We start from the raw sequence: 11,738 nt of genomic DNA on the forward strand, positions 1-11,738 counted from the left end.
AAGAAGAATATATAAAATTTGTTTTTCTTTAAAATCATTTGAAATCTATTTGAAGTCCGCACTATAATCCATGCGTATAAAATAATGTTTTTTTTTTTCTGGTTACAGATTCCGGAAACATTTTTCTAATCATTATTGTCGTCCTTGCAAGCTAAATTAAAAAAAAACAATTATTTTGTTTTTATTTTTGTCCACTTGTTTTAAAACTTTCGGCGATCAAATTTTCACGGCGAGAAAATGGCGACGGCGATAGGCTTTCTGATTCTCTCCTTGTCATACTTGAGCTTGTCTCATGGATTAGTGAAACCTCGTAGGATATCTCATGGTTTGTCCGAAAGCGGCAAGTACTTGACAAGGGATGAGCTCTGGTTCAATCAAACCCTTGACCACTTCTCTCCATATGTAATCAATCAATCTAATCAGATCTCCTTTCAAAGAGGAAACCTTTTTCAGATTCTGTGTGTGTTTGCTGCCAAGTCTATTAATAGTTATGTTTTTTTTCTTTCCATTTCAGGACCATCGCAGATTCAGACAGCGATACTATGAATATCTTGACCATTTACGAGTTCCAGACGGACCTATTTTTCTGATGATCTGCGGCGAAGGTCCTTGCAACGGAATCCCTAATGATTATATAAGTGTAGGAGTTTCTTTTTTCATAAAGACTACTCCTTTGATTGATTTAATATCGATAGTTTCTGAAATTTTGTACATCATGAACGTGTTGTTTAGGTGTTAGCAAAGAAGTTTGAAGCAGGTGTTGTTTCACTGGAGCATCGTTACTACGGAAAGAGCTCACCTTTTAACTCATTAGCCACTGAGAATCTCAAGTATCTTTCATCTAAACAGGCCCTTTCCGATTTAGCTGCTTTCCGTGGGTATTACCAGGCAAGTCTTTTTTGCTATTTTTTGTGCTCTCTCTAGAATCTGTGCTTTATAGTTACATTGAGAGCTTGTGGTTTGTGTGGATTCAGGAATCTTTGAATGTTAAGTTCAATAGAACTGGGAAGGTTGATGATAATCCTTGGTTCTTCTTTGGAGCATCTTATTCTGGAGCTTTGAGTGCTTGGTTCCGCCTTAAGTTCCCACATTTGACATGTGGAAGCCTCGCTAGCTCTGCAGTTGTTCGTGCTGTCTACGAGTTCCCTGAATTTGATCAACAGGTACAAAAATAACTTTGTTACAAAACATGTGTCTTTTCATATAGAGTGTGTAAGTTGCTTATGGAATCAAAGTTTTCTTTGTGTGACTCGTCGTTGAGCAGATAGGTGAGTCTGCTGGACCGGAATGCAAAGCTGCACTACAGGAGACTAATAAACTCGTGGAACTAGCGCTTAAAGTAAATAACAAAGCTTTGAAAGCTCTCTTCAATGCCACCGAGGTGAGGTCTAATAGCTTTGTTCTTTCTCTCTTCTCTGTTTTGAATCCGAGAAGTAAAAAAACTGTCTCCAATCTGATTAAGTTTCTGTTATATGCAGCTTGATGTTGATGGTGATTTCTTATACTTCGTAGCTGATGCACAAGTTATGGCGGTAATGATATACATACATGTTCATCTCAAAATCTAATATGATTTTCATTTTGTTTCTAAGTTTTTTAAATCATTTATCTTCAAAAATTTGGTAGTTCCAATACGGAAATCCAGATAAACTATGTGTTCCTATGGTGGAAGCTAAGAAGAACGGTGGTGATTTAGTGGTAACCTTCCCTTTCTATGATCTCAGACCCTCTATTAGTTTTTCGTAGAAGAATTTTTTTTTTGTTTGCTGACACATTATTGTGGTTGTGTGAGTCCAGGAAGCATATGCTAAATATGTTAGAGAGTATTGCTTCGGAGTTTTTGGGTTAAGCGCTAAAACATATAGCAGGAAACATCTGCTAGACACTGCCATCACCCCAGAGAGTTCAGATCGTTTGTGGTGGTTCCAAGTTTGCACTGAAGTGGCGTATTTTCAGGTGGCGCCTGCAAACGATAGCATCCGGTCTCATCAAGTCAATACAGAGTAGTACACACACTCACAACAAGCTCTTATATAACGTTTCCATTCATCATCCCGCTTACATTTCTTGGTTGATTTTTCAAAAGGTATCATTTGGATCTTTGCAAGAGTCTGTTTGGTAAAGGTGTTTATCCTGAAGTTGATGCAACAAACCTGTACTATGGAGGTGATAGAATTGCTGGTATGTAACACTGAAAAAAAACTTCCCGATGCGCTTCTTGTTCTTTTGGAAATGCCAACAGCTTTGGGTCTTGTTGTTCTCATATTTTGCAGGAACTAAAATCATCTTCACAAATGGGTCACAAGATCCATGGCGTCATGCGTCCAAACAGACCTCATCTCCTGACCGTAAGTCTCCATTTACTTTGTCCAAAACCGGATTACATTGATCCTTGACTTAAAAACCAGATATCATCTAGAAAACATTTAACAAAGTTAATGCTTGTTGATACACAGTGCCTTCTTACATTGTGAAATGTCACAACTGTGGCCATGGAAGTGATCTTAGAGGATGCCCTCAGTCTCCATTAATCATTGAAGGTATATTATATAATATTACCGGCCTCTTATCTCAGATGCCTAAACTGTAAAGACAAGTACTCATTACCAAAACAACTTCTTTGTCTTTCTCCTTACAGGTGATTCCAAGAACTGCAGTTCACCAGATGCGGTGAACAAAGTGAGGCAACATATAGTAGAACACATCGACTTGTGGCTCTCTGAGTGCCGTGGAGTGCTTAGGAGTTCCATCTAGAGTCGCACACCTCACACACATACTCACGTTTCTATCAAACATCATATGAATCTTCCAAACTTGTATCTATATACATTTAACCTCCCATGTACGTTTCAAACTTTTATCTATGAATCCTCTGAGCTATAGTTACACCCCGTAGAAGATAAGGTCAGGGTATGTGAAACTCTGCGGTGAACATGTGTATATCTTTGCTATTTGTTTAGTTTAGTTATAATATCACAACAAACATCAATCCGTTGTAGTCTAGCTGGTTAGGATACTCGGCTCTCACCCGAGAGACCCGGGTTCGAGTCCCGGCAACGGAGTTTTTTTAATTTTTTGGGAGATAACTATTAACGACGTCGTTTGATGATGAGTCAACAGAGTGAAGACAGATGTCTCTTTGCTATTTGACCTGGAAAAAATCAAAACGAATGACTCATTCATCTTCTTCTGTAGTCACGGATTCATCTTCCTCGGCGATTTCTAAATTTTGACGGTGATCTGACTTCCGACGATTTATCTATTCGTTTGATCGGTGAAGAAGAGATCGTTTTCCTTTTATTTCCCCCGCGCCATGGTGGAATCTACGTCGAATTTGACGCCGACGCAGAGATACGCTGCCGGCGCATTGTTCGCGATCGCGCTAAACCAAGCGCAAATCAACCAGACTCAGCCGCTGGGGATCCCCGCGGCGTTAGAAGACGACGACGACAAAGAGTGTGACCGTTCGGAGGAGCGAAGAAGCAATTGCAGTAGCGGAGATTCCGTCTCCGATGACCCTAACCTCTGGGTACACGAGACGTCAGGTCTCCTACGACCTGTTTTCAGGTGATCTTATCGTTCTCGTCGATTCTAGGAAGTTTTTTCTGATAAATCATCATGTTTGATTCGTTTTGCTATCCGCAGATGTCTGGATATTGATTCCTCGGCTTGGCTTGGTCTCGAGGAAACAGCTAACTCTTCTCCGGCGAAGCACCACATCGGTGCGGTATGGCTATTCTCCCAATTCGATCCGATAGCTTTTTGATTAAGTGATGCTTCCATTTAACTTCTATTTTTGTAACATTTGTGTAGTTCACGAGGCTACTCTCAGAGGAAGCGAGTGATGATGCTTCCGTCGAAATGGTGGAGCAAGAGATGGCTTTAGCTAAAGCTGCTGATGCTATGGTGCATAGCATCCGGAGTTCTCTGTCTATAGATGCTAAGAAGGAGAAGCATCAGGAATACGAAAACGAATGCCGTGAGAAATACGCTGTTCCCGAGGTTAAATCTAAAGCTGTGGAGAAGGATAAGGTGAAGGAGGATTCGGATGCTGCTTCTGAGAGAGAGAGTCTTGAAGCGGGTGTTGTTATTAGAGATGGAAGCCACGTGCCTGAAGTTGTTGAAGATGATAAATCTGTTGAGGAAGTAACGTTGCTTAGCCATCAGAGGAAGATCAATGTTTTGTATGAGCTGCTTTCTGCTTGCTTGTCGGATAAATACCAAGAGGTTAAGAAATGTACTCGCCGTAGAAAAGGATATGATGCTCGTCACCGCGTCGCTCTCCGTTTACTCGCGACCTGGTTTAACATTGAGTGGATTAAAGTGGTTCGTATAGTTACTTCTTCCTCATTTTGAAGTTTCTTGAGTTTACATATTTCATCGTTGTTAGTTATGAATTAGACATCTTGCTCTGAGTTAGGATATGGATTTGGCACTGCTATAAATTCCAGTGCTTTTTCATTTGCTACTGTCTTTTTGCAAAAAATAAAAAGAAGATTATTCTTGTTCTAGAAGTTGTTTGTTTTATGAGAATTTCATGTTTTCTTTCATTGTTATAATATTTGTGGATCTTCAATTTCTAGGAAGCAATTGAGACAATGGTGGCATGCTCTGCCATGGCCCTTCAGAAATCTGGTGAATTAAAGAATGAGGATGCTGCATCTTCTTCAAGTACATGGGCTAAGTGGAAGCGTGGAGGCATCATTGGTGCCGCTGCGATAACAGGGGGCACTTTGATGGCCATCACTGGCGGTACGGCAAATTCAACCTGCTAATATGAGCGCATTTTGTTTTCGTTACCTGATTTCATTTATTTGGTTGTATTCAACAGGATTGGCTGCTCCAGCTATTGCCGCAGGGTTTGGTGCATTAGCACCAACACTGGGCACACTGGTGCCGGTGATTGGAGCTGGTGGGTTTGCTGCTGCTGCTAGTGCTGCTGGAACTGTGGCTGGCTCTGTTGCGGTTGCAGCATCATTTGGAGGTGAATAAGTGTAGATGAGTTCGCTTTTTGCCGTTTTTGCGTGCTTACATTTAGCCACTAGGTGTTTTGGCTTCTCTTTCATCATCACGAATGTATCAATTCTTTGTGAAAGGAGCATCTACAGTGTCACTTATGCCTGCTTTTAAAAATATTATCGTATCCAGCTGCTGGAGCTGGTCTCACAGGGACTAAGATGGCAAGGAGGATTGGGGATCTTGAGGAGTTCGAATTCAAAGCTATTGGCGAAAATCATAATCAAGGAGTGAGTGCTTATTTTCCATTGGCTACTAGATCTTTGTAACATAGCTTTGCATTTTGAGAGTATCAGAAAATGGTTGTGTCTCCTCTCCCTCCTTCATTAGTTTTTCCCTTTTCGACTGATGTGAAAGATATGTGGAAATCATTGTAACAGCGGCTAGCAGTGGAAGTCTTGGTTGCTGGTGTTGTTTTTGAAGAAGAAGATTTTGTGAAACCATGGCAAGGGTTAACTAGCAGTTTGGAGAGGTATGTCGTGTGCTCACACTTTTGTATCTTTAAAGAAAAAAAAAAGAAATAAGGATTTAACATCTAGAACTGCACCTTTTATCAGCTGTTTGCGTCTGATTCTCAAGAGCTGTGCTATATCTGCTTCTTAATGTATGGTCTGTACTATTTCAGGTACACGCTGCAATGGGAGTCCAAGAATCTTATCTTAGTGAGTACTGCAATTCAGGATTGGCTTACTTCAAGTAATTTGTTTTCATCCTACTTAACAACCATGTAAATGTGGCAACGATGTCAATTTTCTAAGGAATGATTGTGATATCAATATGACGATTTCCCGCAGGATTGGCCATGGAATTGATGAAACAAGGAGCAATGCACACTGTTCTGAGCTCTCTTTTATTGGCATTGGCATGGCCAGCGACAATCTTAGTAGCTGCAGATTTCATAGATAGCAAATGGAGTATTGCTATTGATAGGTAACAATCTAGAACTGAAGAGTGATGGCACCATTTACACATCGCATCCCCAACTAATGACCAAATCTTTTGAAACCTTCGTGTTGGTATTTGCATTCTAAGTAAATCTGTGTATAATGGCTACTATAATCTAATTTCTTTAGGTCGGATAAAGCGGGAAAACTTCTAGCCGAAGTGCTTCAAAAAGGCTTGCAAGGAAATAGGTAAAAGGTTCATCGGTGCTGCAATGAAATGAAGTTATTAAAAGTTAAATCTATATGTAATATGATTTATGCCTCAAATTATGTGATATCAGACCCATCACACTCGTGGGATTCTCGCTTGGTGCGCGGGTCATCTTCAAATGCCTTCAGACTCTGGCCGAGACAGAACAAAACGGTAGTTTCCTTTAAGTGTTTTTATTCGAGAAGATTACATTAAAATATCGAATCTATGTTTTGTTTAATGTGAGGTTTACACACGTCTAACTTGGCAGCCGAACTTGTGGAAAGAGTTGTTATTCTTGGAGCACCCATTTCAATCAATAACGAAAACTGGCGAGACGTAAGGAAGGTAAAACTATACTCTGTTTTGAGTTCATTACCTTACTAGTATCAACATGTCACATCCATAGAATCGAATCTCTTTAATGCATTTTTATATATATATTATGCGGTCTATTTGGTAGATGGTAGCTGGAAGATTCATCAACGTATATGCAACAAATGATTGGACCCTCGGTGTTGCATTTCGCGCAAGGTACATTCATGACATAATAACACTTGCATTATTTCAATTTTAATTGCATGCCTACCTGCCTAACTCCATTGCTTCCACAGTCTATTATCTCAAGGATTAGCCGGAATCCAACCAATTTGCATCCCTGGAATCGAAAATGTAAGCCATCTCTTTCAAAGAGAAAAAAAAAATCATTACTAGTTGATTGTTATTACAAATAAAAATAAAATCAAAAGATGTGAGATCGTTTTCGATAATTTTAAAGTTCCAATCATAAAATGTTATCATTTCACCTCTTGATTTACAGGTGGATGTAACCGATATGGTGGAAGGTCACTCTTCATATCTATGGAAGACTCAGCAAATTCTAGAGAGGCTCGAAATCGACACTTATTACCCTGTTTTTCGAGACACTCTCTAAACGACTACACCAGATTAGATACGTTTCACATTTGCACCAAACTTTACATGTTTGTTTGTAACATTCGTCGACAGCTTCTGTTTTTGTAATTATTTCTATGAAACGTTTTAAATCCACCGTCTTGCGTTGAACGGTTCTTGTTTCCTTTTTATAGAAAAGGCGAACTGAAAATTGGATTCTCTGATGATGATTGTTTTGTAATTATCTTTATGAAACGTTTTTGTCAAACGTTGAAGTTTGTCTGAAAATTTAATTCTGATGAAAATAAAATGAATACTTTCGAAACTTTTGTTTTTGAGACATTTTTAAGAGAATCGAGTTAACGTGTATTACAATCAATAGATAATAAAATGTTTATTAACAATGACAATTATAAAGCTGGAGTAAATAAATTGTAAACCTATTCGTGTCATGTTCTGTTCTTTCACCAGTCACCACTGGTGGTCTATCCAAGTTTTTTTTTATTGTAGAAAGGGTTTTCAGTGGTCTATCCAAGTTACGAATATATTACATCGTGAATCTAACGACAAATGTTTCTATCTTCACATTTATAATAGTATATTCAGCCTTAACGACAACACGCTGAGTTTGCTATAGATCTGTCAACATCTTTATTTTTGCATCTACTTGACGTAAATACGTCGCGGAGAGACTACTATTACCTACTCGTATTTATATTTGTGCTTAAACTTGTACTTATATGTATTTTTGCTAGAGCCAAATGTATACGTTTTTGTTCCTACAACTTTATATAAACTAGGTGCAATGTATTTTCCGATTACATAGATAGAAAAATGAAGAGGTTTTAAATTCTTATTTTGCAATTTGGCAAGACAACAATAGAGTTATGTGGTAGACTTTTATTTTAAAAAATTGGAACCAGATTAATCATCTTTGTTCTTTCTTTCAAAAATTAGTTAGGTTTTTTACCAAATATCTGTCGACTAATAAAAAATTCATTGATTAGTAAACTTAGAAATGATTAAAAATGAAGTAGCTAGCTGAAATTATATATTCCGGCCATCTAGAATATCTTAAGCCATCTCTTTCTCCTGTCCTTCAATATGATCATTTATAATTCATTCAATAGATGATCCAACAAGATTCGTTTTCAAGTGAATAATTATCAGATTGTTTTCAGAAAGGTTGTCAGATCGCTTTCAATACCAAAATAATTGAGAGATCAACGATTATTTTCAGATTGGTGCAAGAAGGTATGATGATCAGTCTAGAAGAAAAATAAGAGATAGAGCTCATCGATCATATTTAAAAACATTCACCTCTCGATCTCAACATTACAGCCAGGTGAATATATTTGACACAATATGGTGGGAAGTCACTCCTTAAATCTATGGAAAACGTAGCATATTGGAATTTGACAAATCATTAGATATATGAATACATTTTTTATATCCATATAAACTAATTTGACAAATCATTAGATATATGTATACATTGTTTATATCCATATAAACTAACGAGATGACTAAGATTTAACAACAACATATTCGTATATGAGACATAATGGGACCTTTTTTCTTTTATTAGATATCACATGTGTGAACTAGACAACAAAAAAAAGTAATTAATTTCACTTAAGATATTATGGGTGTCTTTTGTTTTGTTTGTTTGTTAATTATCATCGCCTTTGTTTGAACGTTTCTCGACGCCGGGGAAAGACAACAACTTATGCGTTGTTATTGAATTACGACCTCTTCGTGCTGAATCCACCACCACATGTTACTGTTTTCTCTGACCGTGTTGTCTTCTTAGCTACAATAGCTTCTTGTTTCCTCTATTATTGAAAGGTGAAAACTGAAATTCTAAAATGTGGATTCCAATGTTTTATATTTGTATGTCTAAAAAATGGGAAGTTCGAGGTGTTTACCTCTCAAGGTCATATTAAATTTGTAATACCTTTGAAAGTCACTGGGGTTCAACCGGAGTAGGAAGCTACGCTTCCGAGTCTTCTTTTCCATCACCCTTTCTCTTTTTTTCTGCTCTGATCTGTCTCGATAGATTGAGTTGTTGTTCTTTTTTCACTGCTTGTATTATAACCTAGCGTTGGCCGTTTCTCCATCTTTTAATCACCGGCGACGTACCTTCTGACGCCCCTTTTGGAAAGAAATTATATATAAATATTATATTTAAAAAAAAAAAAATTGTAATACCTTTTCAAACTCAGCCTAGTCCCAATTTACCAAAATTTTTGTCTTTATGAAATTTTACAAATCAGGATTTATACATAGAGTCTTTTTTTTTTTGAAACACAAACACTTCATTAATAAAAGCAGAGTTAGTTGAGTGGCATAAAAGCACTCTCAACCATCGACTGGCCACTTACAAGTAGAGCCTCTTTAGCCAAAGTATCAGCAAAGGAATTCCTCTCACGAGGGATCCAAACAAAACAAGCAGACTTAAACATAGCTGCGAGAAATAAAATATCAGAAACAACTCCATAAAGCTCTGGAATGTCACCGCCGGAGTTCAAAGCCTTGATCAACTGAGCAGAGTCGGCTTCGAAGCGCACCAGCTCCAGCCTGTTGTGGATGCAACACTGTATAGCATCCCTGAGTGCCAAAGCCTCCGCCATTAGAGGTGAAGCGACGAACTCCATATGCCGCTTGTGAGGCTGACGAGTGGGAGCAGAGAGAATGATCCATCCCAAGCCTGCAGAGCAGTTGCTAATTGTCTATGCCGCATCCGTTCTAATCGTAATCGTGTTCGGTGGAGATTGAAGTAGAGACATGGATCTTTGAGAGCGAGCTACAGACTCAGGCCGTTGACAAACACTCCATTCGCGAGCAAGGGAGATGGCCGTTGAGAGAGTGTCTTCGACCTCTTATACATATTTAAAAACTATTCATTCCATTCTTAAAAAATCCATATTTTAAAATTTTTGCACTTATTAAAAAAATATATCAAATTTTAGTTATCAATACATTATTTTCTGTAATCAAATATTTCTCACAAGTTTTCACCAATAAAATTTTAATAAATGCTATTATGTTTTTTGGAGTTTACAATTTATACATGTATCTTTTAGTAACAGAGGAAGTGTTTCACTATATAATATTTTATGAAATTTAATTGAAAAGGTGTACAAATAACTTGAGATGTCCATGGTGTCAAACTGTCAATGTTATGTTCTTCACCGCTTTCATGGTCCATCCAAGGGAGAATCAGTTCAACAGTAAATGAAGAAAAACACATGCATCGCCTCATTTCTTTAGGTAGAATCTACTCCAAACCGTCCACCATTGCATTTATTTTAAAATCTTAGCATGGTTGTCAAACAAACCTTTAATGGAAATGGGGTCACGTAACTGAACTGTCTCCACAATCACAAGTACGAAATTTTCAGAAAAGATGATTAAAAGCCACAAATAAAGCGCATTTCAGTTTTTTGGTGGTACTGCTATAACAGTATAAACTTGAATAGTAGATGGGTCGAGAAGCTGTCTTATCTAGGAAAAAACAACGACAAACCCTATTCGAACCAACCCCTTTTACAAAATTGTGTGGCTTAGATACTCAAAGCCTTAAATGCTACGTTTGGCTTGGAGCTAATATTAGCGATGACTGGCTTCATTCGTCACAACTCATAGCTTGTGTATAAATTTTTTTTTTTTTTTTGAAAAATCGCTTGTGTATAAATTTGTCGCTTGCTTATCTATGCACCACTGAAAAAATGTTTTATGTCAAGGAGGCACCGCTAGTTAGTTAGAGACTTTGTTTATAATTTATACTAGAAATTTTCTGTATCGTTGAATTTTTTTCTCGGGACATTAAATACTGATAATGATGATATTATATGCAATTATTTTGTGATATGCAATAGTCCACGCATGGACGCGCTACGTGTAGCTACGAAAAATAGACTAAGTAATTGTAATTTATTGATTTCGTCAAAGTAGTTGAAGTTGGGATCGATCACTGCTTGATGCATTCTGGCTGTTACAATTTTGCAAGTGAGTAGTTTAGATACAATTTTGACATCTACCTAGAAATCTATCTAGAAATCTGATCGTCTATATTGTTAAAATTAAGGGTCTCACTGGTTTAAAAGCAGCGATTGTGATTGGATGCATGAATTAGATTTTGATATCTATCTATATTGTTAAACTAAGGATCCTACGGATTCAAACGCAGCGATTGTGGTTGGATGCATGAATTTGTGGATACAGAAATTTGTGAATATAGATAGTTACCATTTCAAATGTAACTAATCATATAAAATTTTATATGACTGGTACAATGTTTGAAAATTATCGTGTTTACTGAATATTTATAACTGATTTTTATGATTTATCGTATAGATTTAATAATAAATTACAAATATTAACATATATAACATTATAAAAATATCAGAAACACACTAATATGATAAAATATATTAATTATTAATATAGTATAACTATTAACAATACATGATAATTTAATTTTTTAATTTAAATAAAAGTTATAATTTCAATGAAATTTATTTTGAAGATTTATATTAAAACTTTTAAAATAATATTTGTTTCGTTTATATATGAACATATCCTTTTATATGTATATATATATTAATATTTTAAAATTATAGTGAATATTCTTAGTTTAAAGTTTTTATAAAATAAATTATGATACTATTTATGATTTAAGCTAAAAATAA

At 36.7% G+C, this 11,738-nt stretch overlaps 2 protein-coding genes and 1 non-coding gene across 3 annotated transcripts; all 3 read left to right on the forward strand.

Moving 5' to 3' along the window:
• The first annotated feature begins 127 nt into the window (after positions 1–127).
• LOC108842146 (probable serine protease EDA2) lies at positions 128–2,880 on the forward strand. Its single transcript, XM_018614972.2, has 12 exons — positions 128–402; positions 515–640; positions 733–888; positions 975–1,163; positions 1,265–1,381; positions 1,479–1,532; positions 1,627–1,698; positions 1,798–2,003; positions 2,087–2,181; positions 2,274–2,348; positions 2,457–2,540; positions 2,639–2,880. The coding sequence occupies exons 1-12, from the start codon at positions 238–240 to the stop codon at positions 2,752–2,754; spliced, it is 1,455 nt and encodes a 484-aa protein (XP_018470474.1). The 5' UTR covers positions 128–237; the 3' UTR covers positions 2,755–2,880.
• A 109-nt stretch (positions 2,881–2,989) lies between these two features.
• TRNAE-CUC (transfer RNA glutamic acid (anticodon CUC)) lies at positions 2,990–3,062 on the forward strand. Its single transcript has one exon. It is a non-coding gene; the product is annotated as a tRNA-Glu (tRNA).
• Positions 3,063–3,162: 100 nt separating this feature from the next.
• Positions 3,163–7,312, forward strand: LOC108843714 (uncharacterized). Its single transcript, XM_018616975.2, has 15 exons — positions 3,163–3,567; positions 3,646–3,727; positions 3,814–4,326; positions 4,584–4,752; positions 4,832–4,984; positions 5,149–5,246; positions 5,397–5,488; positions 5,642–5,712; positions 5,811–5,946; positions 6,090–6,149; positions 6,242–6,324; positions 6,422–6,498; positions 6,614–6,684; positions 6,765–6,822; positions 6,971–7,312. Exons 1-15 carry the CDS (start codon positions 3,314–3,316, stop codon positions 7,082–7,084), a joined length of 2,031 nt encoding a protein of 676 aa, XP_018472477.2. The 5' UTR covers positions 3,163–3,313; the 3' UTR covers positions 7,085–7,312.
• Positions 7,313–11,738: the final 4,426 nt, after the last annotated feature.

Source organism: Raphanus sativus, chromosome 2 (assembly GCF_000801105.2).
Source record: "Raphanus sativus cultivar WK10039 chromosome 2, ASM80110v3, whole genome shotgun sequence".
Lineage (NCBI taxonomy): Eukaryota > Viridiplantae > Streptophyta > Magnoliopsida > Brassicales > Brassicaceae > Raphanus > Raphanus sativus.

Bases quoted from the DNA above. Each gene is read 5' to 3' on its own strand.
- LOC108843714 (XM_018616975.2), top strand. From the start codon at position 3,314: ATGGTGGAATCTACGTCGAATTTGACGCCGACGCAGAGATACGCTGCC. The intron at 3,728-3,813 runs GTATGGCTATTC...ACATTTGTGTAG, and splicing joins CGAAGCACCACATCGGTGCG to TTCACGAGGCTACTCTCAGA. The intron at 5,489-5,641 runs GTATGTCGTGTG...GTACTATTTCAG, and splicing joins TTAACTAGCAGTTTGGAGAG to GTACACGCTGCAATGGGAGT.
- LOC108842146 (XM_018614972.2), top strand. From the start codon at position 238: ATGGCGACGGCGATAGGCTTTCTGATTCTCTCCTTGTCATACTTGAGC. The intron at 1,382-1,478 runs GTGAGGTCTAAT...TGTTATATGCAG, and splicing joins CTCTCTTCAATGCCACCGAG to CTTGATGTTGATGGTGATTT. The intron at 2,541-2,638 runs GTATATTATATA...TTCTCCTTACAG, and splicing joins GTCTCCATTAATCATTGAAG to GTGATTCCAAGAACTGCAGT.